General features: G+C 39.7%; 1 protein-coding gene across 1 annotated transcript in view; it reads left to right on the forward strand.

The window, feature by feature from the left end:
• The window catches only part of grik4 (glutamate receptor, ionotropic, kainate 4), a 102,227-nt gene that overhangs the window by 76,060 nt on the left and 6,069 nt on the right, over window positions 1–20,098 (forward strand). Inside the window, exons 13-18 of the mRNA XM_052040165.1 lie at window positions 659–772; window positions 9,054–9,163; window positions 9,514–9,687; window positions 12,536–12,701; window positions 12,778–13,003; window positions 16,893–17,021. Coding sequence (XP_051896125.1) covers window positions 659–772; window positions 9,054–9,163; window positions 9,514–9,687; window positions 12,536–12,701; window positions 12,778–13,003; window positions 16,893–17,021 — 919 coding nt within the window. The remainder of the gene's footprint in view (window positions 1–658; window positions 773–9,053; window positions 9,164–9,513; window positions 9,688–12,535; window positions 12,702–12,777; window positions 13,004–16,892; window positions 17,022–20,098) is intronic.

Genomic DNA, 20,098 nt, shown 5'->3' on the forward strand with positions numbered 1-20,098 from the left:
TATCTCCCAGGGGACAATTTTTCCCATCCATTTGAAAGGAGACTATGGTGCTTGTGCCAGATTTCACCCAGCACATGTTGAGAGATGGTTTTTGTGGCCTGAGAGCTGGAAGAATTGTTGGTCCATGAGGGACTGGGGGCAGCCAGCAGCACAGGGGGAGTGTGGAAGATCTCGCCATAGCCTTGCACCTTAGTTGTCTACTTGCACTACACTTTCTCTGTAGCTGTAACACTATATTCTGCATTCTATTTTTCCCTTCACTACCTCAATGTACTTATGTATGGCATGATCTGACTGGACGGCACACAAACAAAGCTTTTCATTGTATCTCAGTACACATGGCAATAATAAATCCACACCAGTACCAATCCCACAGCCAGTTTAGATCAACAACAGAGCTGGAAATTGGAACTTCTTCGGGAATACATGGAAAAGTCTCAGCATTAGCACTGGTGTCGGGTGGAAGATCTGCCATAACACTTACCCTCAATTTGCAATTCCTGGTACAGGTGAAATTTGGCCTATGTCATGGATGGTGATGTTGTGTGCGTGTGTGCATATGTGTGTGTGAGACAGATAGAGAGAGAGAGAGGCTCTGTACATGTCTGTCTGTCTTATTCATTTCCCACTGATTTGTCTGTTATACTTGTATTTACAGAAAGCTGATCTGGCAGTAGCAGGTTTAACCATTACAGCTGAACGTGAGAAGGTCATCGATTTCTCCAAACCATTTATGACTCTTGGAATTAGTATCCTCTATCGTGTTCAAATGGTAAGAGATCAGCCATCCTGTCACCATCTCACTAAATAGCAGTAAAATATGTGTGCAGTTTGCTTGCCTTTACATCCTTCCTTATGCAGTGAAGGGCTCTGCTCCAATGCAGACCAAGTTGGTTGGTACCTTTGAATGAGGTATGAAACAGAGGCCCATCTTCCCCCTCTGGTTACATAAAGGTTCAATGGTACTCTTCAAAATACTGGACCAACACATTTTTCTCAACCATTCTCACTTATCTCCTCATTGTTTTGTGGGATCTTGCTGGGCATCCATTGGATATAGCATTTCCATGTTGCAATAGTGATGATACTTATTAAGCAATTGTAGATATCCTGGAATTATGTAAGGCACTGCATAAGTCTTTCTTTTCCTTTCTTTACTGAAGTAGAGCTCTAAAGATAACTAGTCTAAGCAAAGAGTGGAAGAAATCTCTAAGTCTGTACGAAAGTTCTCATGAATTGTACGTTTCCAGTCCGAGCTCTGGGGAAATGTCAGGAATGGACATTTCATTGGAGGAACAGTTTGTGGGGGGGGGGCCGGTGCAGTGATGGTAACATTATCAGGTTTGAAGTAATTATGGAGAAGTCAAATTTGAAAATACTCATCTGGGAGAAGGCTGATCTCAAGGAGCTGAAAATAGATTTGGCCCTGGTGCATTGGAATAAGAAATACAGAGAAGACTGAGTAAATATAGAACGGGCAGAGACCAGACATGTTTTCACAAAGAGCAGAGGGAAGTTATTCGAAACTACACCTCTTAGTTGACTAAAGATATGACATCAAAATTGAGCATGGTAAGCCTGTTTTTTGAGTGCCATGAGCACCTCAAAGTAACAACTGCAATGAACTCAGACATTTATTGGGATTATTGTACCGGATGGTTCATTGTTTAAATGTTAACACACAGAAGCAAGCAGGGCAGGTAGATAATTGCATCTATCAGTGTGCAGTGTGTCTTTGATGCCAGAAATGCAATTTGCTAAAAATAACTTTCTCTCTAAATACTACACAAGCTGAATACACATTTGGTAGTAGAAAGATACCTCTTCTGCTCATCCACTCCCTCTTCACAGCCATCATTTATTTATTAATTGGATCATTTATTATTGCAGTTTTGTTACTGGTTGATTTCTTCCAGTGGGTGTTTCACTACCCTACAGTTGGGAAAGTTCCAAACCTCTATAAGTTGTGGTGAAGGAGCTTCTGTGACTTACACAAACCAGTTGCACCCAGATGTGGTGCATTAGCGAGCATTCCTTTTTGAATACTGTAGAACTGAGAATAGAGGACAAGCATCTGGATGACGATGAGAAGGGCTCAGAACAAGAAGCCATATCTGCTCAGGGAGTTCAGGAAACAATTCTAAGAGTCATAGTGAGATATAGCACAGAAACAGGCCCTTCAACCCACTGAGTCCACACTGACCACCAACCTCCCCCCTACATGTTAATCCTACATTAATCCCATTTTTTATTCTTCCTGTATCCTCATCAATTTCCCCCAGATTCCATCACTCACCTGCACACTAGGAGCAGTTTTTAAGGCAGCCAATTAACCTACCAACCCACTTGTGTTTGGGATGTAGGAGGAGACTGGAACACCTCAAAATAACCCAGATGGACACAAGCAAAATCTGAAAACTCAACACAGAAAGCACCAGAGGTCAGAATTGAACCCAGGTCCCTTGTGCTGTGAGGCAGCAGCTCTGCTTGCTGTACCACTGTACCTAAATCTCAGCAAAGATCAATATATGACCATTTTTACTTAATAAAGATATCTTCCCTGAAACCTACATGCTGCTGCAGCCACAATTCAACCTTGAACTAGGGCTAGGACAACCTTGCAAATGACAAGATAACTAAAGCTTCAAATTTTAATGCATCTGGCTGCTTCTATTGCTAGAACTAAAGGTATTTCCATTTCCCACAGTTTGGCATGCACTGCTGTATAAGAGAGGTCTCTGTTCTAAGAGCTAATTACATTTCATTCCATTATGCCAGAGAACAGTAGGTAAAGAGAACACACGGTTTAACTAGGACTGCAGGCTTCCCTGCAGTTCCGAGTGCCATTGATGCCTGCATATTGTTTCATATCTACCTCATTTCAATTCCAAAAGGAACTCCTCCCCACCATATTGTCCACAATACAAAAATAAAAGCCAACCACAAAATAAACATTCCACACCAAATTTATAAATGGTATCGTATCATCATTCCATTTTGTATATCAGGGTCATCTAATCACCCTTGTGGATTCAGTGCCTGTCCTAGAGCTCCAACACATTCCACCCTAGTTCTGCATTCAGGCTGGTGGAAGGACTCTGGCTTTCATGAGAGGAAACTGCAAACTGCCTTTCAGGGTGCCTGGAACAAGCTCCAGATCTTGAAGGAGACACAAGAGGCTGCAGATGCTGGGATCTGGAGCAACACGCAAAATGCTGGAGGAATACAGAAGGTCAGGCAGCACCTGTAAGAGGGGAATAGACAGTCGACGTTTCAGGTCGAGACCCTTCACCTGGACTTGGTCTGGATGAAGGATCTCAACCCGAAATTTGGACTGTCCATTTCCCTCCATAACTGCTGCCTGACCCACTGAGTTCCTAGATCTTGAAGGCCCTGCATCATTTCTTCATTAGTGGCAGGAGTTTTTCAGATTGACAGACAACTGCAGGAACCACTTGGGAAGTGGCTGTGAGGGAGGAGGGAGGAACATGTTGGCATCATAAGTTGCTACAGTGAGTTGCATCTGATGGAGCCATTGCCAATGATGCATAACCTAAGCAATAATGGAGGACAGTTTACAGGACTACCTTGACGCCCTACGCGCCCTATTGTCCACTGTTGTCTACACCCAAGATGCAGTCATTTGAACTTGCATGCCAACGAACAGACCTAGGGTGGCTGCTGTTTGTGTTGCAATGACATTTGCCATCAGATCCACGAATGCACAAAAACCCACTGGTTTCAAGCTGGAATGGGTGGAATTCATGCTGCTTGATACTGAATGCAAGGTTTCAGGCAGGCTTCCAAATCCATCAGACATTTTACTGTGCATTCCCTTTATAGCCTGACCCATTAAAAGCCTTGTCATAATGCTCCACCATTGAGCTGGCACGTAGCCTTATTATTTGGCAAACTGGCTTTTGTGCAGTTCCTGGCCTGTGTGTTGGCTGCTCATGTAGATCCATCTCTAGGTGAGCGACCAAATTATGGGCAGTTCTGGTATCTAAGCTGGGCTGAGTTCTTGAAAATGAATGACAATGTGTTTTCGTCATCACTTAGGACAAGGTCGCGTGAATCAGGTTTATTATCACTGTCTTATATGACGTGAAATTTGTTGTTTGCAGCAGCAGTAACAGTGCAAAGACATAAAATTACTATAAATTACAAAATAAATAATTAGTGCAGAAAAATGGAATAATGAGGCAGTGTTCATGGGTTCATGGACCTTTCAGAGATCAAAAGACAGAAGGGAAGAAGCAGTTACTGGTGTATGTACACACAAAAGTGCTTTCTACTTTTGGCCTCTCAATACTGTATGAGCAATAATCCTGAATGCTTTGCACCTTTCTGACCTAGAGCCACTGGGGTGGCCCTGGTCATCTCCAACTGCTGCTTGAACCCTGGCTAATCCACCCTGTCAACTCCCTCAACCAACCCTTCCCCCTCCTCCTCATAGACAATGTGGGCAAGGCCTATTCTGTAGTCTGTGTGCACAATAGAATTTCATTACTGGAGACCTCACCCTAAGCTGGTTTAATGTGCCACTACAGGCATCATAAAACATCCAGCTCATATATTCTTTAAATTATTTCTTCTGATAAAGTTGAATTTATTAAGTGTGTTACATTCAGTGTCTTTCCATTTTTGCTGTCTCTTTTGCTGTTTTAGGTAAGGAAAATACTTTGTCTGTTTTTCTACATTCAAAAGAAAATGAATAAGTTGCCACTTCATTTCCTTGTCAAATTAATGTTAGAAATTCAGTGGTGATTTGGAGGAAAGTGACCAAACATGAAACATCTGTAATAATCCAGCATTAATGCATTCATTCAGCAAGTCTGAGCCACAGGAGAGAACAAAGCTCTACCATGCTGGCTCTCTGCCAAATACAGTTTGCAGTCCAGGATGAAGTGCAGGCAAATAGAGGAATTTTTCAAGAGAATACATTTTTGCAAGAGGGAAATCCAGCAGTACACTGCAGAATGTGGCCTGACTAGTTGCAGGTGCTACAGCAATATGATAGTCACCAGATGAAACAGGGCAAATATTCAGAAGGCATTTTACAACCTGTCAAGAAGTATAAAGGTAAAGATGTAATGCAACTGAATTAAAAAAGGGCTGGAGCAGGGTTCTGGTTAGCCAGCAGATCCATGGTGAAGCAGCAGCTAACTGCATTCCAAAATTTCCGTGCATGTACCTATATTGACAGCATTTCACTGAGAGGGGTCCTGATTGCTCCATGTTGCTGAACCAGTATCAGACCCCTCATCTTTACCTGGTACAGCTAACAGCCTCATTCATTAGAATTAGCTTTTAGATTTTCAATTAAAAGTTAAGGTTCAGTGTGGTTTTTGTTTATTTTGTTTCAATTTATAATTGTGTTTTTAAATACCATTTTCATGAGTTTTTAAACTTTATTTTTAATAATTTTTTTACATTTTTCAGCACTTTCCAAATATTTCTGAACATCAGCAATATTTAAAAGTAATAAAAAGATTTTCTGGCACGACTCGCCAATGGTGTGTTGGGAGTAAGGGAGTAACAAAAATTTTGTGCAACTGTGGGATCAAGCAGACAGTATTCACCAGATACAGTTCAGGAGTAGGGTGACCTGGCCCAATGTTAAAGCTACGTAGAAAAATACATAGAAAATGAGCTGAGTTGCTCAATATCCAATTAAGTTTGCCCTCTCTGTCCCATTATCAAATTAAGTTTGCCCTCTCTGTCCCATTATCAAATTAAATTTGCCCTCTCTGCTCCATTTGTCTTTATTTTTACAGACAGAAGTTGCCCAGTGTAGGAGAGTAAGAACCAGAATAAATTACACAGCAAGGAAAACTCCAGCAGAGGAGAGGCTGCTATAATAGGAAAGGATTTGAAGCATAGAGCCCTTCAAGTCTTTAGAGGAGCACATTCATTTTGATGGTCAAACTGTTCATCATCATCATTTATGCTGAGCTCCATAACTTACATTAATGTTTCCATACACAATCTGCACATACTTAATAATTCAAATAATGACAATAGAATATCTAAGTGGATATGCACAGTTATCTGACCATAATGTTGCTTCTGCTTTCTTCATATGATGCAAACAGTGTAACAGCATTGTTTCGTAGCAGAGCAAAATACATTTAGCAACGTGTTTCCTTTTGTACTTCTGCTATGATTTAGCACAGACGCTAATACGTTATAACCATTACTTGGCAATGATGAAGATACTGAGAATCTGGGACATGCTAAGGTTCATAGATCAGGAAGGGCAAAAGTAGAATAATTTACAAGTAGGTACATGTGGCAAAAGTCACAGTGCCCATGATATGGGCAAGGTTTTCTTCAACTCCCTTGGAGAGCTGCTACGAAGAAGAGGTTCAGAAAAATCACACTGTCACTGGTTTCTACCACCTTATGGTCAGAAACAACAAATTAGCTCTCACGTTGATTCCAGTGCTATGCCATCAGATTCTTGGTCCAGGAGCCAATGACTCCTGGGTAGATATGATTTTCTCATCCTCTGACTCTTGATCATTTTCCTTATCTTAGTCTTCACTACAATTAACTGGGAAGAAATTCTGCTCCTGCTGTTATCATCTTGCCCAACTGCCGAGAAGGATTAGAAGTGAATAAAATGGTACAAGCAAAGTATGAATGGGCATAAACCCTTTGGAATTAGGGAAACAGAGAGGGAATGAAGTTTGTGACTATGTTTTCCTTCTCAGCATGCCATGCCAGCTGCACAGTCATGTGCCCTCTATTCTGCCAGCACTGTGCCCTCAACTTCATCCAGACTCCCCAGTGGGTGAACTGTCCCCCCACCAACTTTCTGGCTGGCTCTTTAATGACCTGTCTCATGGCCATGGTACATGTTTCTATTGTGTCAATGTTAACTGAACAAAGATTGCTAATTGAGCTTCTTTTATAGGACAGTTGATCCTCTAAAGTAGAGGAAGGGACAACAGTTCTCTATAGGAATAGATACTTGTGTTGAGAAGAAGACAGATGTTGGAGAAAGTAAAGAGGAGGAGAAACATCAACTATGTTGATGAAGAATACATGAAGCTGGAACACAACCACGTCCCTTGGACTTGGATTCCATGTTCCTGTGTCCCAAAATTCTCCTCATTCTTGCTTTTTTCATTCCACTCCATCACCTTGTCAGCTTTTATGCAGATGTTTTGTTTAGAAATGCAGACAACGGTGACCACATGGAATGTCCCACTGAACAGTGAGGGAAGCTGAATCAACAACTTAGTATTGTTAAAGAAAAAAGTTAAAATGTATCCAAGGGGAAGGGGAATAAGAGTTCTTTTAGCTTTAGAACCAATGGAGTAACAGTGGTTAATTTACTAGACTGGTGTCCAGAGATCTGCACTGAGAGTTTGAATCCAGGGACAACAGGTAGGGAATTTAAATTCAAGTAATTAAGTCAATCTGGAATAATGTAACAGTGATCATGAAACTACCAGATTGTTGTAAAAATCCATCTGGTTCATTAATCTCCTTAGCTGTCTGGTTCATTAATCTCCTGGCCTTTGTAGCTCTGGACCCACCAATGTTCTTGATGCTCAACTTAGGGGCCATAAAGGATGGATAATAAATTCCATTCTTGCTAGTAGGGTCCATAACCCATGAAGGAATAAGTATAGAAGAATGAAGGGCAGCTCAGGTTCCTCCTGGAGTCCATAAAAGCATTACAAAGGTTGAAAAACTTTTACATAAAAACATAAAATTGTTTTTTTGTAGTTTGAAGCTGTGGTTGAGTTTGGCGAGAATGTAATGAGCAGAAATTATCTGGAAAATGAGCCCAATGTGAACAATTGTATTCATCTTTGCAGTCCCACTGAATTTCTATGAACTTAACAGAGATCAAATGGAGCATAAGGTTAACTATAAGTCATTTATTGACAAAATATTTATTTTAATTATAGAGGCAGGGTGAAAACTAACCTTTGACAACTTCATTATTACTTTCTGTAAAAATCTTTGTTACATAAATACTAATGAGGTGAGCTTATTTTTATGTTTCTGTGCCATGTGCATGAGCCAAAGAGTTGTGAGCAGTATTAGGAATCAGGACATGACCAGGATATAAGAGCTGACCTTAATACAATTTCTCATGGTTTAGCTACACTGACCACTTTTCATAAATTGGTCTAAAGAGATGCATGAATGCTGAATGAGGGGCTTCTCCAAAGTACATTTTTCCAAATTTCCCCCAAAGCCATGTGATCAGAATGAATGTGGAGACAACCCCTGGGTTAACATGTGCCATTGCTACAATAAGCATAGACTATGAATGAAACAAGGAAGCTATATAAATGCCACAGGCACTTTGGGGTATATTTCAACACACTAACCAAACAGTATGCACCATCTACAAAATGCATTGCAGTCATTTTCACCTCAGCTACTCTGATTCCATCTCCCAAACCCACAACTTCTACCTCAAAGAAGGGCAAGGGCAGCAGGTGCGTGGGCGCATCACCATCTGCAGATTCTTCTTCAAAAGGCACACCATGCTGACTTAAAGATATGTCACCATTCCTTCATCATCACTGAGTCTAAGTAGTGGAATTCCCTCCCCAACAGCAGTGTGGAAATACGTTCAGTAGAAGGACTTGTGCAATTCAGAAAGGTGGCTCACTACCACCTTCTCAAGGGCAATTAAGGACGAGCTATAAATGCTTTGCCAGCCACACGCGTATCCTGAAAAATAAATAAATAGCAGATACAGCATTATTTTTGATACCAAGGCAGTGTGAAGACTGAATGAACCATGACACCGCTTTCAGAGGAGAGAAAAACACTGTCCTTAAGTAAAATTCCAGCACCATTTACTGGTTAGGAAAATCAAGAATAAACAAACAGGCTATGATTCATTTGAACATAAACCAATGATCCATCTGCAAGATGATGTCTATATACTGTTTAAAGATGTGAGAAATTGCATTTCATCCACCTCATTCTTGTTGCTATGTATGTTGTTTATTGTTATTCCTGCTCTTGTGTAGCGCAACTACCCCATGCCAATGATTCCTTTCCTTACTGTATTTCAGGGTAGGAAACCTGGTTATTTTTCCTTCCTGGACCCTTTCTCTCCTGGTGTTTGGCTCTTCATGGTGCTTGCCTATCTTGCAGTCAGTTGTGTTCTCTTCCTTGTAGCCAGGTATAGTCACTTGGGAGTCCTGTGAAACCATTATTTGTTTTATTAAGTTCTTCTGTATGTACATGAGCATGTCAATGCATTTATTATTGTCTGCAAGTCCTAATGTTGATTAAATAGCGGATCTAACTAAATCACATCTAATGAAACAAGAGCTAAGGAGCTCTTGTTAGAATCATTAATGATCTGTATAGATTTGAGGGTTTTTTTTAGTTAGTAATGTAGGAAACTCAGAAATTGTTGGTGTCCTGTAATAAAACTGATGGCTTTTGACTAGTTTGCTATTATACAATGTTGAATACACACTCTTAATGAAAGTTGCTGAATTTTAGATGTAATGATTTCTTTTGCAGGTTATCTCCATATGAGTGGTATAACCCTCAGCCTTGCTTTAAAGGAAAGTGCAACGTGTTGGTCAATCAGTACTCATTAGGAAACAGCCTTTGGTTCCCTGTGGGTGGTTTCATGCAGCAAGGATCAGAGATTATGCCCCGAGCACTTTCCACGCGCTGTGTTAGTGGAGTATGGTAAGAAAGCTTGAACTTGTAAAATATAAACTTGGACCAAATGGTATCTGGCAGGGTTAACCTTGGAGATGTTTGTAAGCCACTATCATTAAGTAAAACTGTTTTGTCAGATTTTAAACAGGCAGCTTTGATTCCCATGGAAATATTTTGACATTTAGTAAGAAAAAACTTTGGAATCTTTTTTCAGTAATTGAAATTCCTGGTGTAGCACTGAAGACCTCTGCCATGACTGGTGTCTTTCCTTTAGTATGCTTTTGTAAGATTCTTTATCAGAGACTAATGGTTAAAATAAAGAGTGATGAAACACAATGTAGCATAATTTATTTCAAAAGGGTTTAATCATATATGAAATATTTTGGGATTTAAAAAGGGGACATTTGTGATCCAATGGGCATCCTTTGCAAATAATGGATAAAGTTATTAAAAGGAAATTCTCCATGTCTGCATAAGAATTAAAATTGCAGACAGAGCAAGTAATGAAGACTGGACCAGTTGATGGAAAATGTAGTTGAATGAGAAAAATATAACCTATAATTGGGGAGAGGGATTGAACCGGAAAGTACATATTGAATCGAAGAGTTGTATAGCATTCTCATCAGCTTAGGAATATGGGAGTTAACTGTTTAAAGAACCAGACTGCCAGATAACTACAATAGAAGTAAATAAGCTACCAGGAATTGTTGCTGCTTTTATTACAGCACAGGGTGCACCCTATCTTGAGTGGTGTGACCCAGATTAGTATAAATACAGCACTGTCCCTGTGAAGATACAAGGTATTGTTGAGAGTGAAAATTGGCAGGGATTCAAAATGGGTGGAATCACATCTGCTGGTAGCTAGAACAGATTTAATGATTCAAGTTGAAATAGTGTGTATGAGCTTTCAAAAAATGATAACAAAGTGAACCTGCTAGCAAAGTCTACAGGATTAAAGGACAGGCAGAATTGATATGAAATTGGTTGTTAGAAAACAATGGGTAACTGTGAATATTCAGATTGGGGAGAAGTGTACAGTAGTATTTTCAGAGGTCAGAATCAGAATGACTTTTTATAAGTATCACTGACCTGCACTTGGGTATACTGGGCTTAATTTCAAAGTTGTGACATGATACAGAATCGAGAAATGAAGTACATGATGAGAAGGATAGTGGCAGACTTCAAGTGCATATAGACCGAGAGGTAAAATTGGCAGATGAATGCTAGATTAAATTTAATGTATAAAGGTTTGATGTGATTAAATTTGGAAGGAATAATAAAGAGAAACATAATGAGTTGAATGGTACAATTTTAAATCAGATGCAGGAAGAAAAAGGCCTTGGGATATATGTGGTGTTGAAATTTTCGTGTATGCCTTTAGTACAACCACATTTGACTATTCCAATGGAGCGCGGTAGTTTAACAGTTAAGTAACTAGACAAGCAGCTGCAGGCCTAGGCAACTGATCCAGAGAGGTAAGTTCAAATCCCTCCTTCCAAAATTAAATTTAAATAATGAAATAAATCTGGAGAGGAGTGAACAATAAATGCCAGCATTTCCAGTGATGTCCATATCCTGTGAATGAATAAATAAAACAAATCTTTGATGGAAGCAGGGTGAATTGAGAACCCTGTTTAAAAAGCATTGTGATTGTGAGGTATAGAGCACAAAGCAAGGAAGTTATGCTAAACTCTAATAAAATACTAGTTAGGTTTCTGATGGAGCTTTTGTTTTCCAATTATAAAATCTCAAGCAGGAATTTTCTGACAAAGTTTTGAAGATGAAGGAAGTTGAGTTTTCTGCTGGAGAGCACTTAACACAGTAAGCTACAGCAACTTCTATTTGTAACCACACCAACTTGCTTTATAATTAATTGGCCTTGGCAGGGAATCAAAGACCCCACCCACCCGGGACATTATCTCTTCTCTCCTCTTCCATCGGGGAGAAGATACAGGAGCCTGAAGGCACGTACCGCCAGACTTAAGGACAGTTTCTACCCCACTGTGATAAGACTATTGAACAGTTCCCTTATACAATGAGATGGTCTATGACCTCACGATCTACCTTGTTGTGACCTCGCACCTTATTGCACTGAACTTTCTCTGTAGCTGTGACACTTTACTCTGTACTGTTATTGTTCTTACCTGTACTACATTAATGCCCTCTGTACTGACTTGATGTAACTGCACTGTGTAATGAGTTGACCTGTACGATCGGTTTATAAGACAAGCTTTTCACTGTACCTCAGTACAAGTGACAATAATAAACCAATACCAATACCAAAAATATATTAGAATTGTACCAGGTTTGAGGAATTTGAACTCTCTGGAGAAACTGAGGTATTCTCCAGAGTTCTCAGGCGGGTTAAAAGAGTATTTGACATGGGTATTCAAACTCTCCAAGTGTTTAGGGTAAATAAGGAGAAACTGTTTCTAGTGAGAGAGGAGTCAGTAATGAGAGGACACGGTGAGAGGTGATTGGCTAAAGATCCAGAGGCTACAGAAAGCCAATTAATTATAAAGCAAGTTGGTGTGGTTACAGATAGAAGTTGCTGTAGCTTACTGTGTTAAGTGCTCACCAGCAGGAACCCGAGCTTCCTTCATCTTAAAAACTTTGTCAGAAAATTCCTGCTTGAGATGAAAAATAATATTGTAACAGTTAAGGAAGGGGAGGAAATTTGGATTATTCTGGACTCTCCAAGGTTATTACAGGAATTAATCTTTAAGACTATAAACAGCTGCTGATTTACATGATCATTAATAGCATCTGTTCAGTGGTCTGAAACCATGGAGGCAACTCCTACCAATCTAGATGTCAGTGCTGTTTTCCAAAGACTTTATATTTCAATTGCCTGATTATTTTTGTTTCTCATCAGGTGGGCTTTTACACTCATTATCATATCATCATACACAGCCAATCTGGCTGCCTTCCTCACAGTACAGAGAATGGACGTGCCAATAGAATCAGTCGATGACCTTGCTGACCAGACAAACATTGAATATGGAACAATTCAAAGAGGATCAAGCATGACCTTCTTCCAGGTACAGAACAACCAATAGTTTCACTTACTGCTATTAATTTGTTCTATATAACTAAGTAATGTTATTTTGCTTTCAGAATTCTCGATACCAAACCTACCAGCGAATGTGGAACTATATGCATTCCAAACAGCCTAGTGTATTTGTGAAAAGCACTGAAGAAGGAATTTCTCGAGTTTTGAACTCCAACTATGCCTTCTTATTAGAGTCAACCATGAATGAGTACCATCGACAACGTAATTGCAACCTTACACAGATTGGTGGTCTCCTGGATACCAAAGGATATGGTATAGGCTTGCCACTTGGTGCGTCCAACATTTCTTTAAGTTGTGCATATAGTGCATTTGCTGATGGGGCACTATCAGTTATGAGCTTTAGAATTTTAAGCCACATTTAAGAATCGACAAGTCTCAGGATAGATAATAAATATATTTTGAAAGATACATAATTGAAGTGAGGTTTTTAAAGAAAAGTTACACCTTTCAATTCTTTTTTAAAAAAAGTCTTCCCCAAAGCTGGGAGAAAGGAATTTACACTTTGCAAGTTGAAAATCAAAGCATGTTGGAAATAATCCACAGAGCAAATTTGTCAACAGTTGTAAAGAAAAAAGACACATTATGATGTGTGACCTTTCACGATTACTGAAGACTGAAAGATGAGCAAGCATTTTAATAAGATTGATTAAACTAAAAATGGCAGGGAGGGGGAGGGGCAGTGGTGAGGTTTATGCCTGAGGGAGTAACAAATGATCTGTAAGTCCCTTGTTCAAAACCTTTGAAAGATATAAAAGCCACTTATTGAATCACTGGAGCACTATTACAAGAATAGGTAACTGCATAAATCATTCAGTTTGAAAATTTACTGCCCCTGCAAATAAACACAAAGATAAATATGGTGTAAAAAGGAAAAGGTAAGTTCACATGCAGCATAACTTAGAACACGAAGTGCTAGCAAAATGCAGAGCTCTAGCTCAGACCCCAGAATCACTGGATCCAAATTTAAACCCACCGCTTCTTTAGGTACATTTCTCCCCCATCTCACTCTGTTGAACAGTTTGAATTCAGTTTAGTTTCAATCAGATAGGACTGGTGACAAAGGAAATTACAAAAGCTTGAATATTAATTTCTTATTATAGAAACACACCTATCAGTGCAAGAGGGGTCTTGGGCCATTGACTTGAACTCAAGTTTTGGACCATCTTGAGGGCTGATGGTCCGATATTTCACACGGTCCCGTTGCTCAGATTTCTCTCCTTATGAATCCAGTTTCCCTGCTTTCTATCAGTGCCCCTTTACACTCTTTTACTATGAGAAAGCTTATTGTTGTCCAAATGCTCATCCTGAGATTTTGATCTCTTGATTTTAGTTTCCCTACCAAAGAGAAAGTTTAATGTTAACCTCGTTGGTAATTTGCATCCATAGAAATTCCCTTCCCCCACCCAATTCTTTCAGTCGACCTGAGACTTTCCTTGTAACTCCAACCTGTTTTTAAGGTATAATTTTAACTAGACAGGAAAGCATTCTAAGGAGGGGTGTTGGTGTTTTTTCCCTGTAGCCAGAGGAGGTTATTTTGTACAATCAATAATAATTTTTCATCATGGTAAGTAATCTCTCTTGATTGGGAAACTTCCAAATCCCAGTTTTCTCTTTATAACATTCTAATAAGTGGTTGTTGGCAACCCTGCGTCAGCCAAAGAGCTGGAGACCGTGTGGAGTCTCATGTCTCGGCTCACTGCAAGTAGTTGGTTTTAAGCCAAAGTCAATTTACATGGAAAACAATATCCATCAAGAACAGAGAAAACTAAACTGTAGCAACTTCTCACAAACAAAAACAAGGTCGTTTTTCTGGAAAATGCAGTGAGTGAAGAATAGATATATTCAAATTAAATGAATAAAAAGAAATCTTAGGCATTCATGGTTATGCACTTAGCAGACATGATTGACAGTAGGATTATCCAATCAGTCTCCCTCTACCTTACAATACCCTTGTAAAGAACTTGCCGCATCTTCCAGATCTTTACTGTTGCTTCCAAATAATAAATTATATTTCTTTTCTGTTTAAACTCCAGTCTACCATTTTTCTGCCTAATTCTTCCAAGCAATGGATTCATGCTCCCTACATGTACCCATTCCCATCCCCTTCTGGTAACATGAATAGATATTACATCTGTGTTACAGTTTATATGGCTTTATGCTAGGCACTATGTCGTATTCACCTTTACCAGCCATTTATATAAGAGAACCTAGGAGCCCATGCAGAACAGAGCAGGCTTATAACTACCCAGTACAGTGGTAAATGTTAGTTGAACCCAGCAACTGAACCAAACACAATACCAATACATCGGCCAGCAACTGTGGACACAGCAGACAAATTAACACTTAAGTTGTAAATTGTATTTGATGAAGGCTAATGTTTAAATGTTAATTTATCTGTCTCAGATGCTGCTTAAACAGTATTCTTGCCATAATTCTATGAATTTATGTTCTAACCTACAGGAATATAATTTGTGCCATCACAAAATTCTTCCATTTATCAGCATGTGAACTGAATACTTGCTCAGACCAAGACTCTGTGTCCTGTTTGTGGGAATCATTTATAGTCATTGAGAAGTACAGCACAGAAACAAGGTCTTCAGCCTAACTCATCCATGCCGACCAAGATGCCCATCTAAGCTAGTCCCATTTGCCCATGTTTGTCCTATACTGTATCCCTCTAAACCTTTCCTATTCATGGATCTGTCAAAATGTCTTTTAAATGTTCTTATTATATCTGCCTCTTTCTCTGGCAGCTTGTTCCATTTACACACCACCCTCTGTGTGAAGAAGTTGCCCCTCTGGTCCCTTTTAAATCTTTCCCCCTTCACCTTAAAACTATGCCCTCTAGTTTATGATTCCCTTTCCTTGGGAAAAAGACTGTGTACATACAACTTATCTATGCCCCTCATTATTTTATATACCTCCAGGAGGTCAGCCCTCAGTCTCCTGTGCTCCAAGGAATAAAGTCCTAGCCTGTCCAACCTCTCCTTATAACTCAGGCCCTCGACTCCTGGCAACATTCCCTTAAGTCTTCTTTGCATCCTTTACAGCTTAATAACATCTTTCCAATAATAGGGTAACCAAAACTGTACACAATACTCCAAGTGCGGCCTCATCAACATTTTGTACAACTGCAACATAATGTCCCAACTCCTGTACTCACTACCCTGACGGATGAAGGCCAGTGTGCCATACTCCTTCACTACCCTATCTGTAACGCCACTTTCAGGGAACACAAAACATGACAGTGGAAGTAATTAGCAGAAACCAATGGCATTATAGCTTACCATTATCCTTTTATATCAAAAACAATAATCTCCTAATTCCACCAAGGAGTGAGAGTAGTCAAGAGGAAATTGCAGCCTGCAGTTTCTGAAGAAATATCAAAACAAAAGATATAAATAAATGGTGATGCCTTTAAAGATGTAGGTTATTTGCAGCATACTGTGAAAAGGCTTGTACAGGCTCAAGTCTCCTGTGTGTCAGTACAGTTTGAATGAAGAACTTCAGCTTTTTAAGTTCTTCAAACCCATGTCCCTTTGAAACCCATTAGATTACCTGGTATGAGTTCTGCCTTGGGTACAATTAAACTGCCTTATAGACTGCAGTTGTTTATTTTTCACTTTACATGATAACTTAAATTTTTAAATATAATAAAAGTCATTTTGTAAGCAGTTGTTATAATGAATATTATTTTGCTCCTGAGAGATTATTAGACTCACCACAAAATAAGCCTTCAAAGACTGAACTGTCATTAAACCACGTACATGCCACTTCTAAGTCTTTACCTCTCTTGTTCAACAACTACTGGAGTTTTGCTCTTAATCCACCAGTTGTCTCGGATTACTGGGAAAATGTTCAAGTTATGAAGAGCAGCTTGATTCAAGTCTCTTAATTCAAAGACTAGATGCCCCCATCAGTAACAGGGGATAGGACACATCTCTTCCAATATCACCTTTCATTGACATCTAGTCCTACATCTCTAGAAGCTGAGTGTCAATTTCCAGCTGCCAATCTACAGGTGACAGGCTGATGAAAGAGAGGTGCTGATTCCTAAACCAGCATTAAAGACCTTGCGTGTCAGTGCAAGACCTTCAATTTTAATGATTGATCCAGAGTTTCAGTTACGTTTGCTAATCATTGTGTACTACTCCTACAGCTTCGCTTTTTCGAAATGAGTTTGACTTGGCCATTCTCCAACTTCAGGAAAATAACCGGCTAGAAATGCTGAAACGGAAATGGTGGGAGGGAGGAAAATGCCCAAAAGAAGGAGAGCATGGGGCAAAAGGTAAGGGTAAAGCTTTTGGGTGACTTCTTTCTCAGCATTTTTTTGATACAAGGACTATATTTAATGATCCACAATGAAACAAACTTGTTTCAAAGAATGGATTTCTCAGTATAACCTTTCTCTCTATATTTAACTCAAGGCCACATTGACAGTGAATGTTTAGCCTTGTACTGTCACTATGACAACCACAACACAGTTCAGGAAGTTTAATGAAGGTTCCAAAATCCAATCTGGGTATCAATTCCCTCTCCTTACTGCAGAATGTTATATATATTTGTGCGTGTTTCAAATAGCAAGTAATGCAGTCAATTAGTTTCCCGTGAAAATATTTTGTCCACTTGGTTCATTTACTTTCTAATTTCAATTTCATGAAAGATTGCAGACAATTTTTCCAATACATTCTTGATGAGTATTTAGGAATGACTAGATTTGCTTCCTAGCTGCAAATCTTGGTCTTTGGACACTCTCTAAAAGTGCAGCTCCCTGTTTTGCCTTGCTTTAGTTACCTATCTTGTTACCAATATTCAGTTTACATGAAGAAAGGAAGAGGGATCATTCAAAACAGTAGCTCCTGCATGACAAACTATTTGGGTTCCAAATGGGTATTGGCAATTAGTAGTTGGGATGGGGGGGCTTTCGGTGGATGGGGGTGTGATGAAGTGTCTGTAGTTGGGGTTGGAGGTGAACGGTTGAAGGTCGAGGTAGGGTCACTAGCATTTGATAAGCGAGGGAGCCTCAGTCTTGGGAAGGAATTGTGGAAGTGAGGGGTTAAGTTCTAAAGAAGAGCTGGGTAAGTAAATAACACATTGGGGATCTACCTAAGTTGCGATCTCTGTATCATTCTGGGAGATGCTCAGCTAGGCCTGTTTTATGTTGCACAGAAGCAAGTCCCAGAGTCGTAGAGAGATGTAGCACAAAACAGGCCCCTCAGTCCACTGAGTCCACGCTGACCATTCTGCTTGCATTTGCGCTAATCCTATTCTCCCCACATTCCCATCAACTCCCCCAAGATTCTACCACTTCCCTACACACTAGGGGCAATTTACAGCAGCCAATTAACCTACCAACCAGCACATCTTTGGGATGTGGGAGGAGACCAGAGCACCCAGAATAAACCTACACAGTCACAGGGAGAACATGCAAAGCTCCACACAGTCAGCACCTGAGTTATGGGCAGTTGGTAAGCTCATGTACTGTGGAAAGCTATAACAGTGGTAACCAGATTTGTCAGGGATCCTCTGCACTTTAACATGTCACTTAATGGATGATCAGGAATGAAAATTGCTGATTTCTCATTCCAATGGGAAAGTTCCTCATTTTCAATAACATGTTAATTTTTGTAGGCACCGTGGTGTAACACATTACGACATGGTGCTGCACCTTCCGATTTTTAGGCAACTGTCTCTTACTTCACTTGCTGATCATGGTTGCTTGCTACAGTTTACAGCAGAGAAATAGGCGAAGGGTACCCTGATAAGTCTACACCAGTATACATGCTCCCCACAAGCCCCCTCCACTCTATGTACTTCATTAGCACCCTGTCAGCATAATTTCTATTTCTTTCTAATTTTCCTTAGATGTATCTTTTCTATTAGCCTTAAACATTTAAAGTGATAACAAGTTCCAGATCTTCTCTGATCGCCAGATAAAGTTTGTTCTAAATCCATTATTGAATTTATTGGTGACTCTTTTCATGTCCCCTAATTTCATACTTGCCTCAAGGGGAAACATCTTTTCTACATCTAACCTATCTTATCTCTTCACAGTTTTAAAAACCTCCCATATGGTCAGATTTCAATGTTGCCTTTCTTCAAGAACAGACCCCAGTCAATTTGGTCTTCCGTAATTTCTCAGTTCTGGTATCCTCCTTGCAATCTTCATTGCATGTTGCTGGAGGCCATTTATCTGTTTTGTGTTCAAGGAAAGAAGAAGTATGCACGGCACTCCAAGTTAGTGTATGTCACATAACCTTTCTGCCTTTGAATTCTATTCCTCTGGAAATGAACTCCAGCACTTTACTTACATTGTTATAGTTTAGCTACAGCCATGGTGTTAATAGCTTTCAGGGGCTATGTACTAGCTTTGTACCAAATGATTCCCTGAATACTTCTCCTTGTTTTGGATTTTCCCATTTTATTGCCATCAGTTCACTTCTTGTCCCTTCAAAGGTTGCCTTAATTAGATTTTAAAACATGATTGGTGAATCAAATGATCAGATTATGGTCATTGTTAACAAGTGTTTCCTTACCATTACTTTGTTGACTAATTCTGGCCCAGAACTGGATTGAGGATGGGGGCGGGACCAGGGCAAACTTGGGCCTCAGCAGTAATTAATATTTGCCTTACCTTCTACAGTGTGAAGCCCAGGAAATTTTAGCTTGATTTTTTTTCCCAGTTTTCCAAAACAGACTCCCACCTGAATGACTGGGAATGACAAGAAGGCTGGCATGCAGGAGAGAATGTTGAGTTTCTTTTGGAGCTCTGAGAGCACCATGAAGTCCAGACTGCACCTGGAGACATTTAGAGTTATGAGAGAGGAAGGAAAACATGAAGAAAAGAGCATTTGAATTAATAGCAGGAGTAGGTACATAGTTCCTCAAACCTGTTCCATCATTTAAAAAGATCTGAGTATAACCTCAACTCTGCATTTCCATTTTGCAGTGACCTTTCACTCCTTTGCTTATCAAGTAACAAACCTACTTCAGTCTTAAAGATATTCAAGGACTTTGCTTGCACCACTTTAGGAAAGAGGTCCTGGGGCTATTGATCTGAGAAAAATTTCACCTCATCTGTCTTAAATGAGCAACGCTTTGTTTTTAAAGAGTGACTCCTGGTTCTAGAGTTTGCACAGGAGGAAACATACTTTCCACGTCCACTCTGGATCTTATATGTTTCAGTCAAATCAGTCTCATCCCTTTAATATCTGGTGGATACACTTAGCTTGTCCAACCTTTCCTCATTAAACAACCTGCCCATTCTAGGTATTAGTCTAATAAACCTTCTCTGCACTTTTTCTAATAGATTTACATCCTTCCTTAAGTAAGGAGACTAAGACTACACAGTACATAATACTCCGG

The sequence above is a fragment of the Pristis pectinata genome, chromosome 27 (genome assembly GCF_009764475.1).
Source record: "Pristis pectinata isolate sPriPec2 chromosome 27, sPriPec2.1.pri, whole genome shotgun sequence".
NCBI lineage: Eukaryota > Metazoa > Chordata > Chondrichthyes > Rhinopristiformes > Pristidae > Pristis > Pristis pectinata.